The following is a 24,467-nucleotide window of genomic DNA, read 5'->3' as shown; positions in this document are numbered from 1 at the left end:
CTGGATGAGTGGCCACAACCGGACTGTTGCCAAAAACAAAGTTGATCAAGCAGTGACACTAAATGTGGCTGAGCATAATAGATTCAGTTTCAATGGCTGCTTCACATCACAGCCACCAGGATCCTTTTTCTCACCACCAGTTTCTCTGAACTACATAGATGGCAATTATCCTTGCCACACATCCTTTGCTCCTATAATCTCCTGACCTCAATCTCCAGAAACCTGTAGTCCCTACACCCTCCTGCTAACAGTATCCCCTTCCTCCATCCTCTCAGCTCCTCCCATTTCATGTCCCCAGATCATTTCAGTGTGCGCTGCTCCGTACCAGCTCTGACAACCGTGCATCACATGTCTAGCCTGTGCACCTCTCACCCCTTCCTCTCACATTACTAGCTGGCAAACCAGCTGCACGCCCTCCCTCCCCCCTCCCCCCAACCCACTCCAACCCCTCTTCCTACTTCTTGCCTCTCTCTCCCACTACCAACTAGAGATGGGGGATCCGCTCTTGAACTAATTCATAGAGTTCAATCTTTCAAAGGAGTGAACAATCAGTGATTCAGAAAAAAAAGAATGGTAGCTCCAGACGTTTCCCACGGCAGAGAGAGAGAGAGAGAGAGAGAGAGAGAGACGGAGCATATCAGCAGCGCCTCTGCTGGTCAGAGCACAGTGCACGCCACACAACACAGCCAGCGCCGGCCTCTGCCCTGCTTCTCACGCAGTAATACAGCTCGCGGCTCGACCTGCTCGACTCAGCACCTCTGCATCGGAGTTCGTCCCCACTGGATATTGTTCTTCGTAGTAATACCGCTATGTATATTACATTATTATGTTATGTATACATCAATTGTTTTTATTTTATTTTTATTTGTTTAAACTGATTAGATTAGGTTCCTGATGACTCCTCTTACTATAGGATTTTTATTATGGACACTCGAATTTAAGCTTTAATTACGAGCGAACCGATAAACGTATCGCAAAATGTGATACACCAATATTTTCCTTGTTTTATTCTGCGTAAGGCTATATGCAGCACTTTCGTTTTACAGTCAAATTTATATATTTTTTTCTTATTCTGGTACGGATTTTGCGATTTTAGGCGTCTTCGAAAGGAAACGTTCACTTTAAAAATATATGGCTTGCGATGTATTTGTATGAGGTTAATGAAATTTTAATACATTATAGCCAAATATATTGTTAATGTAAATCTCAAGTTACAACATTTTCCGATCACCCAAAAAACCACGATAGTGCAAAATAAATCAATAATCAAAAACTTTGTCATATCATGGAAATTTCAATAAACAATACAAAATTCTTACTCATTATCTGTGTTACTTCAAAATAGGATCAAATAAGATCAAAATACAGGTATAGTACTGGAATAAACAAAGTTTAAAGGGCAATGTGCCTTCCATTTATTTTCTATTGTAAATGAGTGGTGAGTCATGAAAAAGAGCTACTTCATTTCAGGGAGTGAACAGTTCTGATCCAATCTCTGAAAAGAACAGTTTTGCCCATCTCTACTACCAACCCCACCCACTCAACACAACCTAGTTCACTTGCTGAATTGCAGCTCTAGCCGGCTAGCCGGTGTGTCTATCTTGCACCATCTATGTAGGGCATGAGAGAGAGAGAGAGAGAGAGAGAGAGAGAGAGAGAGATTACTCCAAAATCTAGCAGGTTTTCCCTTTTTTTTTTTTTTTTTTTTTTTTTGTGTGTGTGTGTGTGTGTGTGTGTGTGTGTGTGTGTGTGTGTGTGTGTAGCTGTCAATGGCTCAGTGAGTCATGTTTTTTGGTGAGGGGTCTCCTTCAATCCAAAAGTATTTCATTCTACCAGTACCTATCCTACGACATTGGAGGCTGCTATTGATTCATTCCCAAGAGGAAGTTGAATTGGCTAAGCACCTATTCATGTACTTGGCTGTTGCTGTAGTGTTAAAGAAGTTGAACACTGAAGTGTTGTTTCTTTTTTTGGTTGATACAAGATACCAAAAAATAGGTTTGAATATAAAAAGTTTCTAGTTCTCAAGAAATTGTGATCAACAACATATAATTTTTGGCAATTTTGTTGAGAAATAGTGTTGTTTTGGTTCATAGGTAATTAAATTTTAATTTTTTCTCCCTTCCCCTCCATCCCTCTCCCTGTCCCTCCCTCCCTCCTCCATGCATTATGAATGGAGGGACATTGAAATAATGTATTTAGAAATACCACAAGCATTTGCAGTGTTTTAAAGTGAAAGTGCACTTGTGTTTGTGGCAAAGATGCACTGTGTTCCCTTATTTTGTAATGTATTACATGAAACTATAAGACTTTTGCATGCCATGTAATATGCATACTTTTATATGTCACTTTTTTCTTTTAGCGGGGAAAATTCTACCCTCAACTGTCATATCTGGTGAAAGTTAACACTCCACGTGCTGTCATGCTGGAAACCAGAAAGGCATTTCGGAAATTGCCTAATCTCGAGTCTGCAATTACGACATTGAGTAACTTGAAGGGGGTAGGGACAACAATGGCCTCAGGTATGTGTAATTTTTTTAGTCAATCTTTAGATTAGTGAGATGTCATTCTTCATCTCCTTGTGTCTTATGCATGAGAATTGTCGAACAAAAATGTCAAAATATGTACCTCCCTCAGTCCTAGAAGTTGTTTCACAAATTAGTCAGTTTAAGTTTTTGTTTTTAGTTCTCACCAAAGTCGTGTGAGAAGATGGTGACTTATTGCAGCACAAGAAATATTTCCTTAAGCAGTATAGAAAGGATTTAAAAAAGAGGCATCTTATGTAAGAACTTGTTACTTTTTGTTTACTGAAGAAAGAAAAACTGTGATGGTACTGGTTTCTGTTTGTTGGACAATGGACACCAAACTGTGTGTAAAACAGCAGAATCAGTAATGGGTTGAAACATGTCAAATATTTCTTGCACTCGAATCTGGTTTTAATCCGTACTAAACCAGCCCAACTCACACTTTAACATTCTGTTTAGTTGTGAGTAATGACTGATAGACTCATTTGCATGTATACAGGGAGGTGAGTTGTTCCTGTAGGATTGTCCTAGTGCAAAATACTTCGTGAATAGTTATTTTGTTTTCCTTTTTTCCTGTATTATGGATTATTTCACTTTGGAATTATTAAAAAAGAATGTGTTAAGCTAAGTCAAAGTTAGAGCACTCTGCTGCAATTTCATTCCATTAATTTGATGTTTCAAATTGTCCCTAATCTGTTTTCCATTTTGCTTTTGTTATAGCTCTGTTAGCAGCTGTAGCTCCAGACCAGGCTCCCTTTATGGCAGATGAATGTCTAATGGCAATTCCTGAAATTGAAGGAATTGATTACACAACGAAGGAGTACCTCAACTTTGTCCAACACATACAGAATGCAGTTGAAAGGCTGAATAAAGAAAGTATGTGTTAATTGGAGAAACATATCCTAATAGCAATTTTGTGACTGTTGTCAGTATGATATTTTCCTCTCTTAAAAATATGGTTTGGATTCTTATTATTCTGAATTATTATAATATTCCAATAGCATTTTTGGTCAATATTCACACAAAATGTTATTTTTGTGTAATTAAAGATTTGACAACATGATTGATTGCAAGCACTCCTTTATTGGCTGAAGCTATAGTGATGTCATAGGCTAGGAGTAAGACGAAGCTATACATGCGTTGGAGTGTTAGCTGAAGTTCTAGTGGTTTTTCCATATTTTTTTCTGGACACAGTTCAGTTATTTAGTAATGGAAAACACATGTACAACTTGTAACAGTGGAAAGGAATTTTGTGAAGGCTGATAGTGAAAACCTTCCAGAAGTAGATGTGTGTATGGTCTCTTCGTTCTTTGAAAACTACCTGGAATTTTTGTATGCCAGAAGTAAGACGTGTGAAAACTGCACAGAAGTACTGTGGCACATCAATAACCCACATAATTGTCTTAAGGTTGGGGAAATCTGGAACTGGATTATTTGCTTGAACAACCATGCAACTTATGAGAGCCTGCTCAATAAAACAAAACAAAAATTCAGAAGATCATTCTGATTGTTAACTACTGTGGTTGTTACCAGTGCTACTACTGTTTTTGAGGTACTACTTTCCTCTGTTTTAAAATTTTCAGATAGCATAATAACACTCGTGGAACTGCAGAGCATCATTGAGTTTGCCTTCAGCAGATTTGTACATTACAATTCTTCCATTCCTTCAGGTCATTAATTATATCACCAGGAAATTGTCAGTAAAATATGCAGTTGATGCAACAGAACCTTAAAGTGTTTGTTGTTCTGCTGCATACGTAACTGCTACTAAAATTCTATGATTTAAAAGTGCTTAAATGGGACCAACTTTCACTGTATTATAATTCCCTGGTCTTATTACATTTACTCATAGATCCCAAGCAGTGTTCACGTTTTCTTTCGTAAAAATCGTACAGCTTTACAACAGTCTCAGTGGAGACAGTTGGAAGTGGCAAATTGTTTACAACAATTTGTTTGGAAAGAATAATGTAGTCGGTAGTTGTTAAATGATTTCCCAGATTCTGCAGAATAAGAGTTATATCATGTATGATCTACGGTTTCATAACACCATCCTTGTGATTCATCTCAAATTGATCATGTTTAAATTGAAGTTAATAGATGAAAATAGATATTAAAATGTAATATGATGTATATAATTTAAAGTTCTTACCTAACCGTGTTGTGAATAAAGTAAGGAGACAGTAGTACAGAAAGCAAAATGAACATTAATAATAATAATAATAATAATAATAATAATAACGAATGATCTTGTGAATGTCACAGTAGCAGTCCAGCATGCTATATATTATGTTAAAAGTGATGTGTTCATATGGAGTGTTTACTTATATCAATGTTATCCTCACAGAAACAAACATAGTGACCACTATCTCAGTTGGATCTCTGCAAGTGAGTTGCAGCCAGATTTAATGCATCTTCTCATTCTTTGGAATACTCAAAAACAATTTTTCAGAAGTTTTTATAGATGTACTGTATGGTACTATGAACCATTTGTAACCCAGAAATGTAAATTCCAAAACAAGTTATTGTTGTGAATGAGCTTTATGACAGTAGGAGCACCGTGCTAGCCAGTAAAGTCACAGGTGTCGCATAACTCAAAGGGAGTGTGTTTGTGGCCCTTCAAAATATTTGAATATTTTAAAAATATTTAAAAAAAATTGAAATTCACAAAGGAAAAAAGAATTTTAGGAGCAAAAATGTCATAATTAACCATGTAAGATAATTTCCAGAAAACAGTCAAATACCATATTTGTGACTCAATTTTACCTTTCTATTACATCTTTGTTGCAGGTAATAACGGTACCTGGAATCCACATCAAGTAGAACTGGCCCTATGGACACACTATGTTGTTTCGGAAATGAAACCAGAGCTTCTAGATGGGATGCCAGGTCCACACGAAAATGGAACTACGAATCATGAAGAAAAAAATGGGGATACTCTTAAAACACAGGTACATGTTGTTTGTCATATTTCAGATCATCATTTATGTGCAGTGATAATTTTATTCTCCTGTATAATTCCTCATTAATGCTCTTCACATTACCCTTGATGTAGGATTGATTGTACAGCAGAATATTTTTTGCAGCTACAGATGGCATGTCTGTTTCTTATCAAGGCAGCACACGAAAACAAAAATTGCCCATAATGTGTGAAGTTTGATCTTGCTGAAGACCTTCCAAGTGTTCTCAATATGATTTAGGTCAGGTGAAATGAGGTGCCAGACAACCACACTTACATATACTCTCATATACACATATACTCTCATGTACACATACTCTCAAACCAATCTGATACAGTTTAGGAGTGATGAAAAGGTGCATTGCTTTACTGAAGATACAGGTCAACTGCTGGTTGCTATAGGTGAACTAACAGATGCACATGATAGAACAGTAGATTCCTATAGTCAGGGTGTATATGCCCCTGGATAACTGGGAAATTTGGGAAAAACCTGGGAATTTTTTGATCTAGGAGAAAAGAGGAAAAAACTGGGAATTTTTTCATTGTTTTAGTACTGAGTTAAATTTTTATAATTTTGAGTGGTCAGAACTGATACTCTAACAAAGAATGTTTAACCTGCTTCTGCAGAATAATACTGCAGCAGCAAAACATAAACGAGAGGAAATCACCAATGTAAAACTTAAGTTACGGAGAAAATGCGCCATTTACAACTATAAAACACCGTGCATATACAAGCACTAGGGGACTAGTCCAAGGACTGCTTTGCATTCCTTATTTGGATAGGATATGTTAAAACAATTATCCTAAGTTCTCCTCCAAACAACCCGGCGTACTGTTGCATAGGGTCATGTGATGTATGTTGTCCCACTACATACAAAATTCCAAATTAGAAATGCAGCGAAGGATGAATGAGCAGAACAAACAGCAAACACTGGCGTCCTATGTCATCATAGCTGTGCATACGCAGTAATGCCTGTCTTTTGGTAAACTCTGGAAATTGCTCAAACAAACCTATTTCTAACAGGTTGCGGGGAAGTATTGCGAATGGTGATTTGAGAAGCGTTACTTTCAAAGTAAATTTTCTTTTATGCAAGATGAATTATGTTACGTGTGTGAGAACATGCAATGAATTTACTTAGTCACAAAAGTACGACTCTCATTCAAAACTTAACACTTTGAGGACGAGCCACTTCAAAATAATAATAATAATAATAATAATAATAATAATAATAAGGGCTTAGAAGACCAGACAATTATGTCATCATCTAAAATTTTATTGGCATATTTGTGTTTGTCGCATCTAAAGCATTACATACACAAAAAAGCCCGATGTTATATGTGAAAGCTTAGCTTTTCTTGTAGCTATACTGTATGTATATTAATTTAAACCATGAACCTTTCCTATTTGAGTGTTCAGGCTACTTAATAGTGATGTTGCTATCGGTTGATATCATCAAGTGTCATATGCTCTGAATATCTGCTGTCATTTGCTGGCAAGATAGATGGCATGAGCTATGATTGGCTGATAAAAGCACATCGCAGTCTCGATTTCAGTGCTTCGGAAACTAATGTGCTGGATCTGGGGAATTCATATTTGTACTTTCATGCAGCGTATATGTTGTTACACGTCATATCTTAACAAGAAATGTTTGTCTGTCTGCTGGGTTTTGGTTCCTGAAGCACGGGGAAGTTCTTTGCCGGTGTATAAAGCCTTTACCGTTCAAAGGATGGTAAGTTTTAGAGTTCCAAGGGAAAGTAAGTGTATTGTCGCCTAACTGGAGAAATGTATTTTCACCCTGAAAAATGTGTATTTTCACCCAGGAAAAAGTATATTTTTAACTGGGAAGTCCAGGAAAAATCTGGGATTTTTTTAATCGGCATATACACCCTGTATAGTAGATTATCATGCTAGTAGCTAATTTGAAATCTTACATGCTTAACATTGTATTCTACTCTTGTGTTTCAGTATGCTTGTTACCTGTTGAAACAAACTGTGTTGCTACTTTAATTATTCTACTTCAAATTAACTTCCATCATCAAATTTAAAATTCAACGAAGTCTATATTTGGTGGACTGCTTTGTCTAATGAATGATGATGATTTAGTTGTGGTCGTAAGTCCAAAGCCTGGTTTGATGCAGCTCTTCATGCTAATCTAGCCTGTGCAGGCCTTTTGCACTTTCTCTGACTACTGCAGCCTACTTCCATTTTAATCTGCTTACAGTATTCAGTCTGCCTTGGTCTCCCTCCACAATTTTTACATCCAGCACTTTCTTCCATTACCAAATTGACAAATCCTTGCTGCCTCAGATGTGTCCTATCAAGCGACTCCTTCTTGTAGTCAAGTTGTCACAAGTTCATTTCAGTGCCTCCGTATTTTTTATTCAATCTACACATCCAGTCTTCCTAATTCTTCAGTATAACCACATTTCAATAGCTTGTATCTTCTTGTCTGAATTGTCTGTTGTCCATGTTTCACTTCCGTGCAATGACAAGATAAATACCTCCAGAAAAGACTTCGTAACACTTGCAGTTTTTATTAAACTACTGAACTTGGTAATCCTTTGCAATGACTAGATATGTGTGGTAAGTGGATATACGTCCTAGTCTCCTTTGTCCCATCTCTTTGTCCATCTCCTTCACCCTCTCCCTAATCATGACTTGTTTATCATTACTTCCAACAAAAAGTAGATTGGGAATTGAAGCTGCTTAAAATAAATAGGCAAATTGGTTGGGTTTGTTGGTATACAGGATATGAGAGACCTCTCGTGGTGCTGGGTCTGTGGGTATAGTAACTTCATTGACAGTATTTTACATAGTTTTAATCTGCAAGTGGATAGGGTTAATAATTAGTGAAAAATTCAGATTTTGTAGTAGTATTCTAATTATAAGCTGATAAGCCATAAATACAATTCTGTTTTCTGCTAAAACCAACTGTGAGAAAAAAGACGGAACAGCATATAGTTGTGGATAGAATTTTTGTTTTAAATTGTATATAAGGAGAAATAATATATAAGGGAGAAAAAATTTGTCTACTGGTTTAAATTTCTGCTATCATAGTTAAATCTAACTGCAAGAAAGAAAACAAAACCACACATTTTTGCAGTGCAGCCCATAGCATTTTCTTTCTAACATTCATATAAAAATTGAGCATTTACAGAAATGCTTATCTTGCTACTGCTGGTCTAAATTTTATATCTTCTGTATTTTGACCATAACCAGTAATTTTCTTGCCCAAATAAGAAACTTATCTGTACTTTTAGTGTCTCATTTCTTAATCTAATTCTTGCAGCATCACCACATTTACTTACAAAAAGAAGTCCCCTGTGGTGCAATCGACTTTTTTAAACTATGGTGATGTGGGTTGAGATCCCAGGTACCACACGGTAGCCATTCAGCCTGATTTCCAAGTAATTGATGAAAAAAAAAAATTGGAATTTTATGTCACGCTCAGTAGGGTTAAAAAAGTTGGTATACACATTCTGGTAGTGTGGTATAATGGATAGGATAACATCTTCACATGCTGGAGGTTGCAGGTTCTAATGTCGTCAGATGCAAAATTTTCTTTAAATCTTTATCGAAATTGCGTTAATTATTATTTTTATTCAGTTACTGGTTTAAAAGTAATTTTTTATTTCTATTCCGTTGTCACATCATTTTAATCACCGAATGAACATATTCATTTGTTCCATTTTTTTCTTTATATCATTCTTTTTCCAATTGGAATTTTTGTGATTATGAATACAATAATATTTATCTATTACAATATCAAATTATTTGAAAATTCAAATCAGTTGAAAAACAAAACACTTAATAACTTATCCATGTTTATGAAATGATCTAATAAAATGTATTTTTGTTACCAGATGTGCTATTTTTTGCACAGTAATAGTCATACGAGAATTTAAAACAGAACCTAAATACTTAATTGCACTATGGACAAAATAATGCAGATGAAAGAGATTTGAACCCATAACCTCCTTTATGCATAGCTGTTATCCTATCCAGTATACCATGCAACCAGACTCTATAATGCAACTTTTTCAACACTGCTGAATGTCACACAAAATTCTGATTATTATTTATTTTATTATTATTATTAATTTTTTTTCAATTACTCACAAACAAGGGCCCAACAGGGTCAATGGCTGCAGTGTGATACATCACCATATAGATAGTTTCAAAAACTCTTATCACACCGCAGCTGGTCTCTCCTTGTTAGCCTATATTCCATTGTTTTATTTTTATTTATTTTCATCTTCAAACATTTTCAAGATACTGTTCATTCCAGTTGCTTGTAGATTATTTGCCATTTCTGACATTCTCAATGTCGTCAATAAATCCTAAAGTTTTTATTTTTTATTCTCGAACTGTAACTCCTCATTTCTTCTTTTGCCTTCTTTACCGCATACTCAGTGTTCAGATCGAACAACATGGGGATTGGCTACAGCCCTACTGTAAGCACCTGCTCTCCTTTCAGTTGGAGTTATAGCATTCTTCCGGAAGTCTGTGGATATTTCGCCTGACTCATTATCTTGCATACTAGGTGGTGTAATTTTGCTATGGTATTTTCTTCCAAGGATCTCAGTAATACCAAAGGAAATTTTATGTATTCCAGATGCTTTGTTTTAACTTAGGTCTTTCAGAGCTCTGTCAGTTTCTTCTTACATGTTCGTATCTCCTACCTTATCATCTTGTACTTACTCTTCCCTTTCTATAATATTGTCTTTAGATTTGTTTCCATTGCGTAACTGTTTTATACATTCTTTCCACCTTTCAGCTTCACTTTCTTTGCATAGTGCTGGCTTGCCAACTGACCTCCTGATATTCATACAGATACTTCTCTTCCTTCAAAGGTCTTTCTAATTGTGCTGCAGACAGCATCCCATAGTCATGCTTGCTTGTAAAGCATTGCATTTCTTCCTCTATCCATTCCGCTGTAATTTTTTCAGTATTTTATATTCGCATGCTTCATGTGATGCTCTTTTATATTTTCTCTTCGTGTCAATTCAATTCAGTACATTGTGTATTATCGATTTCTGTTGGGCCTAATTGTTTTGTTTATTTAATCGTCTGGCGCCTATACTGTTCCATGTCTCAAAGATACCCATCCATCTTCCGTTGTATTCCTTTCCCCTACGCTTCAATCAGTCTTTGCTAATACTGCCTTAAAGACTCACAGCTACCACTAGTTCTTTCAATTTATGTAAGTCCTATCAGCTTAATTTCCTGCCTTTCTGCAATTTCTCCGGTTTTAAACTGCAGTTCATGATCAGTAAAATTAAATCCCCTGGAAATGGTTTGCAGTTTTATTTGTGGTTTCTAAATCTCTATCCTACCCTTGCATAATGACAATATTGTGAAAAGTATAGATTGCTTATTCACCATATATTGGAGTTGCTGAGTTGCAGGCAGGCACAGCAGGAATACTGTTAAATATTGGAGCCTTCAGCCAAAAGGCCTTCTTCTAAAGCAGAAAACACAAATTCACACAAGTGTAACTCTTGCACATGAGCAATTTCCAGCCACTGAGGCTGGACTGCATACAGCAACTGCACCTGATTTGCAATCTGTTGGTTGTGGGGGTAAGAAGGGCAGAAGAGGGGAGGGTGGCCAGTCAGGGGTGGAGGAAAGTAGGAAAGTACAGAGCTGCTTGTGGGAACATGTAGGGACTTGGTAGGACAGGGTAGAGCTGCTAGGTGCAGGTCATAGGTATGTAGGTGGGGGGGGGGGGGGGCGGTGAGCGAAAAAGGGGCAAGCAGAGGGGGTAAAAGACTGGTGGGTGTGTTGGTGGAGTAAAAGAAGTCTGTGTAGTGATGGAGTTGGTATAGGTAAAGTGATATGGGTGGGTGAAGGACAGGGGAATTATGGAAACATAATATATCCAATGTTCCTGTAATCCTCCTGACCTCAACATTTTTTAGTTCCTGTCCTTATCCTCCTATCACCAACACTGCTCCCACTCCATCACTACAAAGCCTTGTATTCCACCAACGTATCCACTAGTCTTTTTACTGTCCTCTACTTTTCCGCTCCCTTTGCCGCCCCCCCCCCCCCCCCCCACCCTCCCCGTCACACCTCCCTACTGCACCTAGCAGGCCTAACCTGTACCCACTATATTCCTGCATGCTCCCACAAGTAGCACTGTACCTTTCCCCTCCCAATCTTGGTACACTCCTCCTCCCCGCCCCAGCCTCTTTCTTACACCCACCATCCATAGATTGCTGTTTCCATCTGGTACAACAGCCAGAGACAGTGCTCATGTGTGTGTGAGATGTGCTCTTTTGTGTGCGTGCACGCGCGTGTGTGTTTCTACTTCAGAAGAAGACACTTAAGCAAAAGCACAAATGTACCTGTATAACAGTGTTTTTATTGTGCCTGTCTGCACAACTCAACATCTCTATATGGTGAGTAGCAATCTATTGTTTTCATAATATTTTTGTTATTCCATCCTGGATTTTCAATTGTTTGATTCTAGCTTTGTATAATCTACATGAAGCTGTTCACTGTCTCTAGGAGTCTTCCAAATATACAACTTAGTTTCATGATATTTTAAACAAAGTTTATATTAAACAATGATGAAATGGTGCTCTGTACAAAATTCTGCCAGATGGCTGCCCATTTAATTCCTTTCTTCCAGTCCATGTTTTCCTACTACATTTCTTTCTTTTCCTTTTCATGCTATTTATTCCCTGAATACATCACAGTTAAATTTTTGTTGCCATAAACAACCTGACTAGTTCGTTTTATCTTGTCATCTGTTCTTTCACTCTCTACCCATATGCAGAGCTTGTTAGCGTTAAAGTTCTACAACTGTGGTGGGTGTTGACTGTGAAGTTAAACATATGACATTGATTTAATTATTACCATCAAGTGGACAAATCCTTCCAATGCTTAAGTTCCACAATAAATATCATTTTCAGTCGTGTCTTGTACAATCATTAATATTTGTTTTGAAACGTTTTCTCCAAATTCATTTCAGTTTGTTTACAGATTACTGATTGAGTGTGTTAAAACTTACCAATGGATTCACAACAACAACATTATATTCCTCCTGCTGCTCCAAAAATCTTCCTACAGTCTTATCCCATCCTGAACATTTTTTGGAAGGTTACTAAGATCAGTTGTCAACTAATGTATAAAATGCATGCTTGACTGTCGGCTGATGGTCAAACATGCATTTTATACATTATCAAACTTATTTCAATTTACCCTCTCATTTTTCTCTTTGTGATATGCTTCATTGCACAGACTGCATTAAAATTGATTCTCCTTTACCAGTAACATAAGTTTTCATACCAATGTACATTACTATACATGTTAGTGAGACAAACTTTAGTTTGAATTTCATTCACTACTTAGTCAGCCATTATATCTGGACTATCTTGAAAGTTTTATATGTAATTACAGTCAAATGAAGACTGGGACAAAGCTTTTGCTTACCAGTAACAACAACAAGTTACAGAATCACCCGTGAAAACAACCAGTAAAAGGTGTGGTGAAAATAAACTGTTCAGTCTATTTATGGTTTTAAGTATCTGTGGTATATGGAAAGGGAGGACAGTAAATATTCGCACGCATATCTTTGAACGTTTGCGGTCTTAGATTTGGGGGGGGGGGGGGGCATGAAATCAAAACTGAAAAGGGGGGCAAAAATCTAGCAGCTGCTCATGTGCGAAATTAAAATCTAGCACCAGATAACATACTGTGTAGGTCTACCCCGTGCATTGCAAAATTGTAACATCCACCTGTGTGATCTTTCCGATTTTGCTTCTCAAGCCTTCCCACTCTCCAGTAAGGGCTCAGCAGAATAAGTTGGGGTAAGACTCCAAGCAAGGTTTTTGGAACAGGGGGAGGAGTGTTCCTGCAACAACAACTGGTCCCAAGCATGCACAGTGGGGAACAGTGAACAACGAAAATCATTAGGGTAGCGTAAAACTTTTTTCGAGAAGTTTAAATGTACTAGTTGTGTTCGGTTGATTTTTTGAATGATACTGTCTAAATTTGTCTCTTGCACAGTTTTCTTGTTTGATACAGATAATGGTATTGTGTCTTCCTGTCATTTGTCTATCCTGCGTGAATGTGGGCAAACTATAAACAAATACGCAATTAGAACCCCAGTCTCCACTTTCCTGCTGTATTAAGTTATATGAGAGTTTACATTAACTCACGAAGGATGTAACCAACTTTGAAAGTTCTGAACTTCCATGCCAGAAACTTTGCTGGTTTCATATTACAAACTGTTTAACTACCCCTCAGACTACAGCACAGTTTTCATAGTGACTACCCTTGAAGTCTTCTACGTGAGGTGCTAGTGAGAAATATTTCCTGCAAATAAATGATTGCATATAAAAGTACTATCATTTTGCTGATCTGTTACTACATAAATAAGCACTGCATAAATCCAAAAACCTTGGTTGCTCAAATTCTTTGTAAAACATATGTGGGATTAATTGCTTATACATTAATTTTCAGAACATTTTTTTTTTTTTTTTTTTTTTTCCAAATATGTCTTCAGAACGTTTTTTTTATTTGTGAAGAAGTGCTACTGTTGTATATTACAAAAAATTCCTCATGTTGCAAATAAGGTAGAGTTGTTATATATTCTGAAAGTCACTTTTTTTGTTTGACTTAATGTTCGTCTTTTCCCAACCTGTGTTCCTCTAACCTTGTCTTTTAGGGTGGAGATTTTAGTGTGTTGCAGAGTGGCTCGCTCATCCTTTTTTTCTTTTTGTGATCAAGCAGCCTTGACCATCTGCCACAATCTTTTAATACCTCCTACTGCTTTTTTTTATTTTTGCACATTCTCCCCTTTTGTCTTGCCTCTTTTGTTTTCTTTTTCATTGTGTTTCCCAGTTAGTTTTCCGCCTTATTTACTTCCCAGACTCCTTTGAGGAATGGTTTTACTCCACAACCTGTTTGAATTTGGAAAAAGTGACTGATGACCCTGTGGTTTAGTCCATCTCTCCCACAACCAACGAACCAATCAACCAACCAAAGATCTGAGACCTTCAGATCATGACCTTCTTCAGCAAAAATTGAGAAGTCTACTCTAGTTTTTGGTGAATAACTCAATTTTGGTTGTGTGTCAGTTTCAACTCTTGAAACTGATTCAAAATTAAAAAATTAATTTTCGTTTTCTGTCACAATTTTATTTTCAGGCTGTCCTCCAAATTTCTTCAAAATTTCGTTGCTTGTTATACATCTGAAATTTGGTGTAACTATGGAAAGCAATACAAGTTAACAATTTCGTTTTAAATATTCCGTAATTTTTCAAACCCGGAGGTATATGCAAACAAGCGTTGAGATGACTGAGGATGGTACAAATTAGCAGAAGTATTCAAGCCTTTATGCATTTACAATCACAGAAGATTATTAACTTATAAAACACTTCAGACTGAAAAGCCTTTAAATACTTAGTATTCAGTAATTAATTATATGCTGAAACTGCATTAGGCTATTGCTTAGTGCATACTGTGGTGGGAGCTGTTTTAATTGTAAGTGTAAGAAACATTTATTTTGATATGTGAATGTGTGCAGCGATGAAAGAATGGGTCTCCAACAGCATTCATTTGACATAAGTTTTTCAGTTCCATTGTCCCATGAGAAAGAAATTGGAAAAACTTACTGTAATATATAGCTTGTATTTGTGGCTATTTCATTTACATAGCAAAGGCATAGTATTCTTAAACAGCTCGTTGCCCATGTGTTTAAGTAATTGAAAAAGTTAGTACAGCAATACCAGGATAAGTATGTACCCTGCGATGGTAGCAATATGTAGAATTATTAGTAAGTAAACTGATGGGACATCCAGGTTTCACAGAATAATTCTGGGTAAGCGCCGGATACATGCGAAAGATATTGTTTATAAGACTATTGTGTGGTTGATTCCTGAATACTATTCCCTTGTAAGAAATGACACCAAGATCAGGAAGTAGAGAGATTCTAAGGGCTGCTGCCAGATCTATGAGCAGTGTGTGTGTGTGTGTGTGTGTGTGTGTGTGTGGGTGTGTGTGTGTGGCAGCTTGGTACTGATGTGCGCTACATAATTCCTCTCCCTTTGTTGTTACAGTTACAGTTGGCTGTGTTGGGGGGGGTGCATTGAATCCCCCCCCCCCCCTTTATGGGCAGGGTAAGAATGAACAACTGTAAAGCATTGTAAACTTTTCATTGTGTAATTGGTCTATGTTATATTACAACACCCCCACTGATAATTCAGTTTCATGTTACGCAGATTATTTGTGCTGACAAGTTGAAATTTTCCTTGGAGAGATTGTGTTAACCTTTCAAACCAGGAACTCGAGTACACACCAACAGACCATGAGTGTCCGCACTGGCGGTAACTCGGCCATGAGCTTAAGAGCTGCAGTTTCGCAGGTAAAAGAGCATTGCCCTGCCATCCGTTGACTGTGGCGACATTACTTCATCACCCAAATGTATGTATATTTGTGATACCACATTATTAGCATCTTCGTCGTAGAGAACTGTGTTGGCAGAAATCAGAAAATACAGCCTTTCTCATAGGAGAGATAATGGTTTAAAATCACACATAAAAATGTTTAACAACCTTGACACCTTTACTTTAGTTGCATAATAATTCAGTTTCACCACAGTTTATTGATTGCTTAGGATAATACAAAATTAGTTCCTAGTTGGATACTGTTATTTCACATAAAATGTGTGACATTTTTTGTGATATTATTTTCCTCATGCTGACCTCTGACTTGCGAGATGTGCAGTGTTTGCTTGAAATGCCAATAGGGGAAAGAAATATGCATTGAATGTATAGATTTAACAGTAAAATTGCTGACCTATTTACATAGTTGTTTTATGGATTCAGTCATCTCTGTTGCACAGACTTGCAGATAATTAATTATTTTGTGTTGTGTTGTACAAAGGAGCATTGCAAAAAAAAAAAGAAATGAAAAAAAAAACACTTTTTACTAGGCGTGTGAGAACATTTAGTACACACAGTTTGTGTGTGTGTGTGTGTGTGTGTGTGTGTGTGTGTGTGTGTGTGTGTGTGTGTGTGTGTGTGTGTCATACATGTTTTGAGGTGGAAAAAATTGCCAAGGTAAAGAAATCTAATGTGATGTATATGTTTCAGGACCCGGAAAATAGTTCCGATGAAAGCACGCAAGACTCGACTAATGGAAAAAACTTAACTGGGCCTGCTGACACACTGGATGATACTACTACATCATTCACAGAAGACTCACTAGACAAACCCTCAACACCCACTGTAGGACCTCTTTGTGATGAAACAACCAATGACTCGGTTGCTACCACAGATTCAGGCACGAACGATTCTGCTGCAATTGCAACAGCAATTGTAGCTTGTAACAACAAGAGAGGAAGCATTTCTAAAGCAGATACAGAGGAAGGAGATGAGACGACTAGCAGTCTTGAAGAACCTCCTGCAAAAAAAACGAAAATTGGAGAAGAAAAGTGACACAAGTATAATATTTTCTAATAATTTTATTGAAACTCATAGTAAGACAGTGTTCCAGTCACAAATCATAAGTAAACTTTTCTAATTGTATCACAGTATCAAGGGAAAATGTACCGTTGTGGTTTCATTATCTCAGTATACAGTAAAGTGATTTTTTTAGTACCTTACTAAATAAAATCAAATTAGAGACTGAAGTAAAAGAAAAAGCACACAAAAACAGAACATCTCTACCTGAGTTTCTTTCTCGTATTGGTGTAAAAAGGAACAGTCACATACACCGTACATAATGTTAGTGTCATTTTCTCTTTCATCAGGCATCAGATCGATAGGTTTATGTAATGTGTAAAATATGGTGCAGAAAAGTGCATGATGAAACTCCTCAGATAGTTTTTTAACATTTTGAATATGGTGGACGTTGTGAATGAGGTGTAAAGGAGCAGAGGATTTTCTCCCTACTGTGCGCCATGTGCAGAGCTGCACACTACTGTATTATTAAAATGGATGTGTTTTATGTTCACTGTTGGAAACCCATCTTATGCAGTTGTTAACGCATTGCAAGGAGTCTGAAAGAAAACCATGATGCATGAAGAGTAGTAATTATTTTTGTGTGTGTACTATACATTCCAGCATTCTTAGTATTTTATCTGCATGTCCATTATTATTATTATTATTATTTTTCACTCTACCATTTCCTTTTCAGGTGAATGTCTGAAAAAAGCCACTTTTCATGTTTTGTGTGTTTAAATAGTTAATAATAATTATTATTATTAAAACGGTTCCTGCAGCCAGGATGAAATCACACATTGCTTTTCAATTCCGTTGTTACATTAAATGTTTCATAATGGTCTAGTCGAAATCCTAGTTGATGTAAATGAACAATTGCAAAAACAAAATTCATTTTCTGATGCATGTTGTCGTGATGTTCAACAGTTACATAACATTGTGGAGCTGTGTGTCCTTTCCTAAAATTTCTTTGGTTGTTCAAGTGAATATGAATTTGTTAAGAGATCAGATATTGAGAACCACCTGCAACATTACACTTAATAGACCTGCATTACGTATTATAATATTTGATAAAAAGGTTGTAAATAAATTATTTTCATTGGTAATTTTACAGCAAACCATTGCAGTTTATACAGTTCACTTTGTGTATTGTAAAAATATTGGAAGTTAAGTGAGATAAGTAAAATATCACATGTTGCCTGTGTTCTGATACATCTTTTTGTATCTAATATCTAAAAAACTGCAAAGTATCCCCCCCCCCCCCTCTCTCTCTCTCTCTCTCTCTCTCTCTCTCTCTCTCTCTCTCTCTCTCTCTCTCTCTCTCTCCCCCCCCCCCCTCTCCCCCTCTCTGTTCCACTCTTCCATTGCAAAAATTTTTCGCAAATCAGGGATGTTTCTGTGTAGTTTCTCATTTTTAATGTAAAAAAAAGAGTGGTGGTCCGGATGCCCATATGCTTACATGCTCATGTGTGTGACACACACACACACACACACACACACACACACACACACACACACACACACACCATTGCTGTTTTCACTTTTCACACTTCCAGTCAAACATTTGAGAAGCCTTTCACTACAGCTTGTGCATTACACACAAAAAAATTAGAATTGACTAGCTGAATAATGATATTAATAAGAATAGTAATGTTATGGTAATTATAGGTTGCCAGTGTTTGTCACAATTCCTGCATTCTTTTCTCTGTTCTGTTGAAATCAGCATTTACAGCTACACTTGTAAACGTTATCTTTCATGTTGATTGTAATTTTATGGCGAGTTCTGAAAATTTTCTTGTAAACATTAATATTCAAATATCAGCAATACTTTGCAATTATTTTATTTTTTCCTCTGAAACAGCAATTTCTCAACTAAGATTAATTTTCATGTGTGTTTTAATTATTAAACACCAGCCTGATTGGTAATAACACATGAAATATTTTCATCAGCAAGTAAGCAAGGTTGGTTCGAGATCACTCCATCACGTGCAACTCGGTTGAAATACAAATGTACCCACTTGGAAGATACATGGTTTTGGTGTTGAATCATTGTATATATGTCAGTACACAGAGTTTTGTTTTTTATTTATGATATTGTACTTAAGAATTATAAAAATACCAAAATTAGCTTATAATTTTTTGCTGAAAGCAGAGAGTAAAATTATGAAGCCAGAATTGTGTGGTGAAATGAATTTATGTGGATGTGTTTTCCTAACACCCTTGTTTTCCTACCTGTACGTGTTTTAGAAAATTACTGAATTTTTTTTCTGTTAGCATTCCAACACATTTTTTTGTCATATAGGAATGTAAATTAATAGAAAAAAAGAGAGAAGAAATGAGGAGTAATCAAAACTATCGATGAGTCCCTTTTATATTGTCTTATAATAAAACATAATGTCCACACAGTGGCAGTTTCTCACACTTCCAGGGCATATTAATTTTTGGTGAACTCAGCATGTCAATAGTTCATTTCTTATGGAATGTGTGTAAGCTATCTAGGTGCACTTGAGGCATGGAGAAAAACCCAAATTAAGTAGTAATGGGAGAACGTTTCTTCCACACATAACACACTTTTTCCTCATCTGCCTCACAGTGCAACATTTTTAGTGTGTCATTTTCATTAATCTTACTGGTGCATCCGTCATTTGATTTTACTTTATCACTGTTGCAAGTGTGTTTATATGTCAGTAGCACTTGATTCCTTGTGTTGCAGCTTTTATAATGTGTACATTCAGAGTTTTTTTTTGGGGGGGGGGGGGCTGGAATATGTACCTAGACAAAGTTAGGATATCATTGATGAGTAAATCAAAATTGTGGGATTAAATTTTTAAAACCAGGTCAATAACTGTCAGTAATTTACTCACATTGCACTGAAGTATCAGCTACAAAATTTTGCTGTGATGTTTGTTCCGCCAAGCCTACTGAGGTGTGCTGCACTTTTACAAGCAGTCAGTCATTTAAATTGTGTGACTGAAATACTCCATATTATGCCAATTGTTACATCGTCACATTTCATGACCGAAAATTTTAAAGTATCTCCCATTTTTAATGGGTTGAATTTCTGCTCACATTTTTGCCAGAATATACTTCAGTGGTAGCAAAAGATTTTCTGTTTCACATGAAAGCCCAATGCATTTGAGTTAAAACATATTTTATTTAAAATTCCTGCATCACACCCAAGAATTCAAATGAAACCAATCACACACAACACACACAAAAGCGTTTCAGGCACTGTGGTAAAATATTTTCAGGACTGGCATTGAAGACAGAATGTGTTTTGTACACAGACAGTGATCTTAGTGTTGCCCGTTTCTAATAAAGCTGCTCTGTTTGTTTGTGAGATGTGGCAAAACTAATAATCCGACTGCAGTTTTCTGCTTTTTGCCTGAAGAAAGTGTGTGTTCCGTAACTGATTTCTGTCATTGTTTATGTAGTATCGTTGTTACCATCAGAATGCACGATTATGGACAACAGTTTCATCCAGAATAACTTACTGATAACATAATAATGTTGAAGTCTCCAGTGACAATCTCTAAAGCAAAGAACTTAGCAAGCAACTAAGCAATTATTGACTGTCAGAATGTGTCATGGAGAGTGTTTAACAAGGCTAAAATCATCAACCTTTTTTCTCAACTCCAGTTAACAGCAAAGCAAGACTGAAACTTGATGCTATTTCAATAACCTATAGGTGGCAGGCACTCAAACACAACTTCAGATGATGTGATCCTGACAACTGAAACCACTTGAAGAACTATCAGGAAAGTCTCCATCATCAAGAGATAAATTGAAGCTCCATATGAATTTATTTGCAGACAAAAGTAAACTCATGGAGGGAATTACTTAATAGGGCACAGGATTGTTTTTTTAATAATATGGCATTCCTGAAGTAGGTGTGGGTTTTGACTGAGAAGCCAGACAAATTGAATTCAGTTAAACTTTTCAATTTGGTGCGAGCTGACTGTATTGCATTTGAAAACTGCCATTTTTTAATGAAATAACATGTTTCCCAAATATCAGTGATTGTCACACTTGACATACATAATGTTTTATGTAAAAATAATATAATTCTGGTTTTACATACATGTGCTGTTGTTATAAAGCTGGACTTGCCAATTAGTATTTGTAGTTAAATTTTAGACCATCATAAGGCATCAGGAAAATACTGTCAATATAATCATAAAGTGTACTTATTGCACATAGGAATTGTGGTACTGTAATGGATAATTGCCAGTATACTTAGTATTTCTTAGTCAGTGCAAGTTGGATGATAATTCAGAAAATCAGGAGGTGCAGATTTTTAGACTCGGTGTTGGAAATTGATAGTAATATGTTCTTGATACGATGTCGAAGTCCTATCTAGAACCTAGTTTACCTATTTCGTTTGGCTAATTACAGGAATGCTCTTCCAGCACAAACAGTCATTAACTTTTCCAACCTTTTTTTAAAAATTGAACTAATACTTAATTTGTTTAAAATCTTTGTGATGAGTAGCAGCTTCTGCTAGTGAATATGAAGAAAGGTGGTCATGGGATACTGCATTTCAGTTGTTCTGTTTTTCTGTTGTAAATAATTGGTAAACAGAATTGTTTCAAGCGATGGGAAGAAGCTGCAGAAGACTGTCCCTAAAAGGGTAAGGTCTCGTGAAATTACGTTCAGATAATGTATGTTTTCTGTGCAGAAGGGATTTTATATATACATTATGACTTGCACAAATGTCTTTGAATAGTGATTATTGGAAACATTAGTTTCCTTCCATAGCATGTTTCAATCATAACAGGTAAGTGAGCATAACTATTTTGAAAAGGAAAGGGATGATTATCTCCTATTCCTTTACAGCTCTCACCAACAATTATTACATAATACATATGAACATATTTTGATTTTCACATGCCATCAATCTGTGCTCTTTAGTACATAATCCCCATGAAAAGTGAGAATGGAGCAGTTTATATTAAGTCACTGCATACTTTTTCAGACCATTCAGTTAGGTACAGAGAAGTTCTATGTGAAACGAGCTGCACAAATATTCAGATAGATCTTGATGCAATTTTGAAGTGGTGGCATCCCACAGTGTTGATACTTGGGAAGCCTACTGTTTCTGTGCCAATTTGGCTTAAGGAAATCCAGGGGTTTGGAAGCAGATCAGACATACTCTGCTTTAAACAATAGTCTCATAGATATGAATTGTTTTTAACCAAGTCTCAGCATTCTATACTTCCTATGAAAAATAATAAACCCCCTTTGTGTATTAAATATTAATTAATGTTTAAAATCATATTTATTAATGTTAATTCACAAAATTTCTGCACATAGGTTAGTGACAATAGCGTCATTTGACAGCTGTAAAGCTTGTAATTAGTATGGAACTGGAATCAGAACATAAAGAACGGATACTAAGTGCAACACACACACAGAGACAGAACTGCTGATACACCTCTGATTATGAAGTATTATTACTTTGTTCCTGATGTACGCACCAAATTATGTTGTCAATCCTAAATAACAAATGAGCATTGGAGAGCAGAGCAAACAAAATAATGTGAATATTTATGTATAGGGTGTGGGGCTACAGAGAGAGATTATCAGGTTCACCATAAGATCAACAGATGTTGGGACCATACTTAGGATTAAATTTAAAACTATTTGTACGATTACGAATTCTGTCCATATGGTCTACTTTGTATTCTGCAGCTACTACTTTTTCTTCTTTTTTATTTTATTTTTTCCGTGCCTTGCCAGGTAAGCGTTTAAGACATATTATTCACAAGAAACCTCTTGGTCCATGTGCAAATGTTATAACAGATTACGGACCCTGTCACATACTGATTTAAAATGTAAGTGTCTGCGATTTACGAAGTCAAAAGAAGGTTCCCTTTTCATAATTTGTGATAAAGCTGCATTTTTGGTGATGGCACAGAAATGGATGTAACAAGGCTATCTCGAAATTACATGGAATTACAAGGTAAATGTGTGCTTCAGAGATATTGCAAGAGGATTTGACATTGCATGTAGGTTAGTGGAAACCAAATACAGTTGCATAAGATGCAAGTTTAGCTGAAAAATGTCACATAAATTACTCTGGAAGTGTGTCGGAAGCTGCTAACAGTACATTACATGTTTTTATGACAAAAATGGCTGAAAAACTTTGAAACAGGTAGTGTGGTTTGCTTCTGCTTGAGAAGTTTCGATGAAATTGCACGAATAATATGGTGGTATTTCTGAAGATACAGTGACTTCTGCAATTTTTTCATTTTAAGGGAAGAATCCTGTGATCATATTGTTACTTAAGTATTTAAACTGAAAACTTTGCATAATGGTTTTAAGTAAGAAATGAGCAAGGATGTTATGAATAATTGAGAATTAAGGACTGTGGATATTTTACTGGAAGAATATTTTTTGTGGGGATCCATTTGGCTGCTTATGTCTAAAAGTGATTCAATTGTGAGCTTATGAAAGGGCTTTATCAAATATAGAAAAAACAAGTGTATTTTCAAGCACATTTTTTCTCAAAGAACAGATATATTGTTCTACTGAACTCAAGCTGAAGCTGAAGAATAAAATAATCAGCAGTTACTGTTAAAAAACAACTCATGCAATAAAAAAATGTTGAAAGTGGGTAGGAATTGAAAGGCCACCAAAAACTAATTCTTAAGTTAAAAATAGTGTAGGGGGCTGCTTGCTGGAATATTGATTCGGTTGTATTTGAATCCAATAAAGGAGGCCAGTATGTGGATAATGGAACAACAAGTCACATTACCAATGTCAAAAGAAATTTTAATGCATTTGGACCATTTTTGCCTCCACATACTGGGACAACTATGGATGGAACTACTGTTTAAGTAAGTGATAAAGGAGCTACAGATATTGAAACAACGGTATATGTAAATTGGTGTATACTGGTATGTGGAATGTATGGTGTGTACCAAAAACTTAAAGGATTTTATTTTCTCTTCTTGCTGCTCACTATTAAAATTCAGATATTGAATTTTTATACTGAGATGAAAAATGTAGGCTTAAAATTCATTCAAATGTACTGAATGTACTGGTAAAGGTATAATATTGTTTTGGAAGCTTACCAAATTACCTGTAATAAGTGTCAAACCTCAATTTCATGTTGTAGTAAATGCAATCAATCAAGACATAAGTTGCATCATAAAAGATTTGGACATCAAAATAATTGTCATGTGGAGCTGAACAGCAAAGTGAATCAGACTCCTTTCACTGAAGAAATGTCTCTACCAAGCCAAGAGTTGATTTTTGCAGATGTTTGTTTTACTTTACACAGTTGTTTATCTGTGTATTACTTATCATTCTTTTTAAAGATTACAAAATTTTGATATATTCATTCCATCAGAGGAGAATATAGGTTTGGCTGGTCAACATTGTGTTTAACATTCCTCTGAGCAATAACAGTAGAGAGTTTGACAAGAAAAAGTGTAGAGAAATTCTTCATAAGGAGGGCATAGTTCATCTATGCCCTACACACAACAGAAAAATGGGAACAGTGGAAGAATCATACAATTGTGGAAACAG

General features: G+C 36.1%; 1 protein-coding gene across 1 annotated transcript in view; it reads left to right on the top strand.

Moving 5' to 3' along the window:
- Nucleotides 1-19,109, top strand: part of LOC126162255 (uncharacterized) — a 50,540-nt gene extending 31,431 nt beyond the window's left edge. The window contains exons 3-6 of the mRNA XM_049918646.1: nucleotides 2,363-2,522; nucleotides 3,246-3,401; nucleotides 5,313-5,473; nucleotides 16,587-19,109. Coding sequence (XP_049774603.1) covers nucleotides 2,363-2,522; nucleotides 3,246-3,401; nucleotides 5,313-5,473; nucleotides 16,587-16,931 — 822 coding nt within the window. The 3' untranslated portion in view covers nucleotides 16,932-19,109. The remainder of the gene's footprint in view (nucleotides 1-2,362; nucleotides 2,523-3,245; nucleotides 3,402-5,312; nucleotides 5,474-16,586) is intronic.
- Nucleotides 19,110-24,467: the final 5,358 nt, after the last annotated feature.

This window comes from Schistocerca cancellata, chromosome 2, assembly GCF_023864275.1.
Source record: "Schistocerca cancellata isolate TAMUIC-IGC-003103 chromosome 2, iqSchCanc2.1, whole genome shotgun sequence".
In the NCBI taxonomy this organism is placed as follows: Eukaryota; Metazoa; Arthropoda; class Insecta; order Orthoptera; family Acrididae; genus Schistocerca; species Schistocerca cancellata.
The sequence above is the reverse complement of the archived record's forward strand: the minus strand, read 5'-3'. Positions and strand labels throughout refer to the sequence as shown.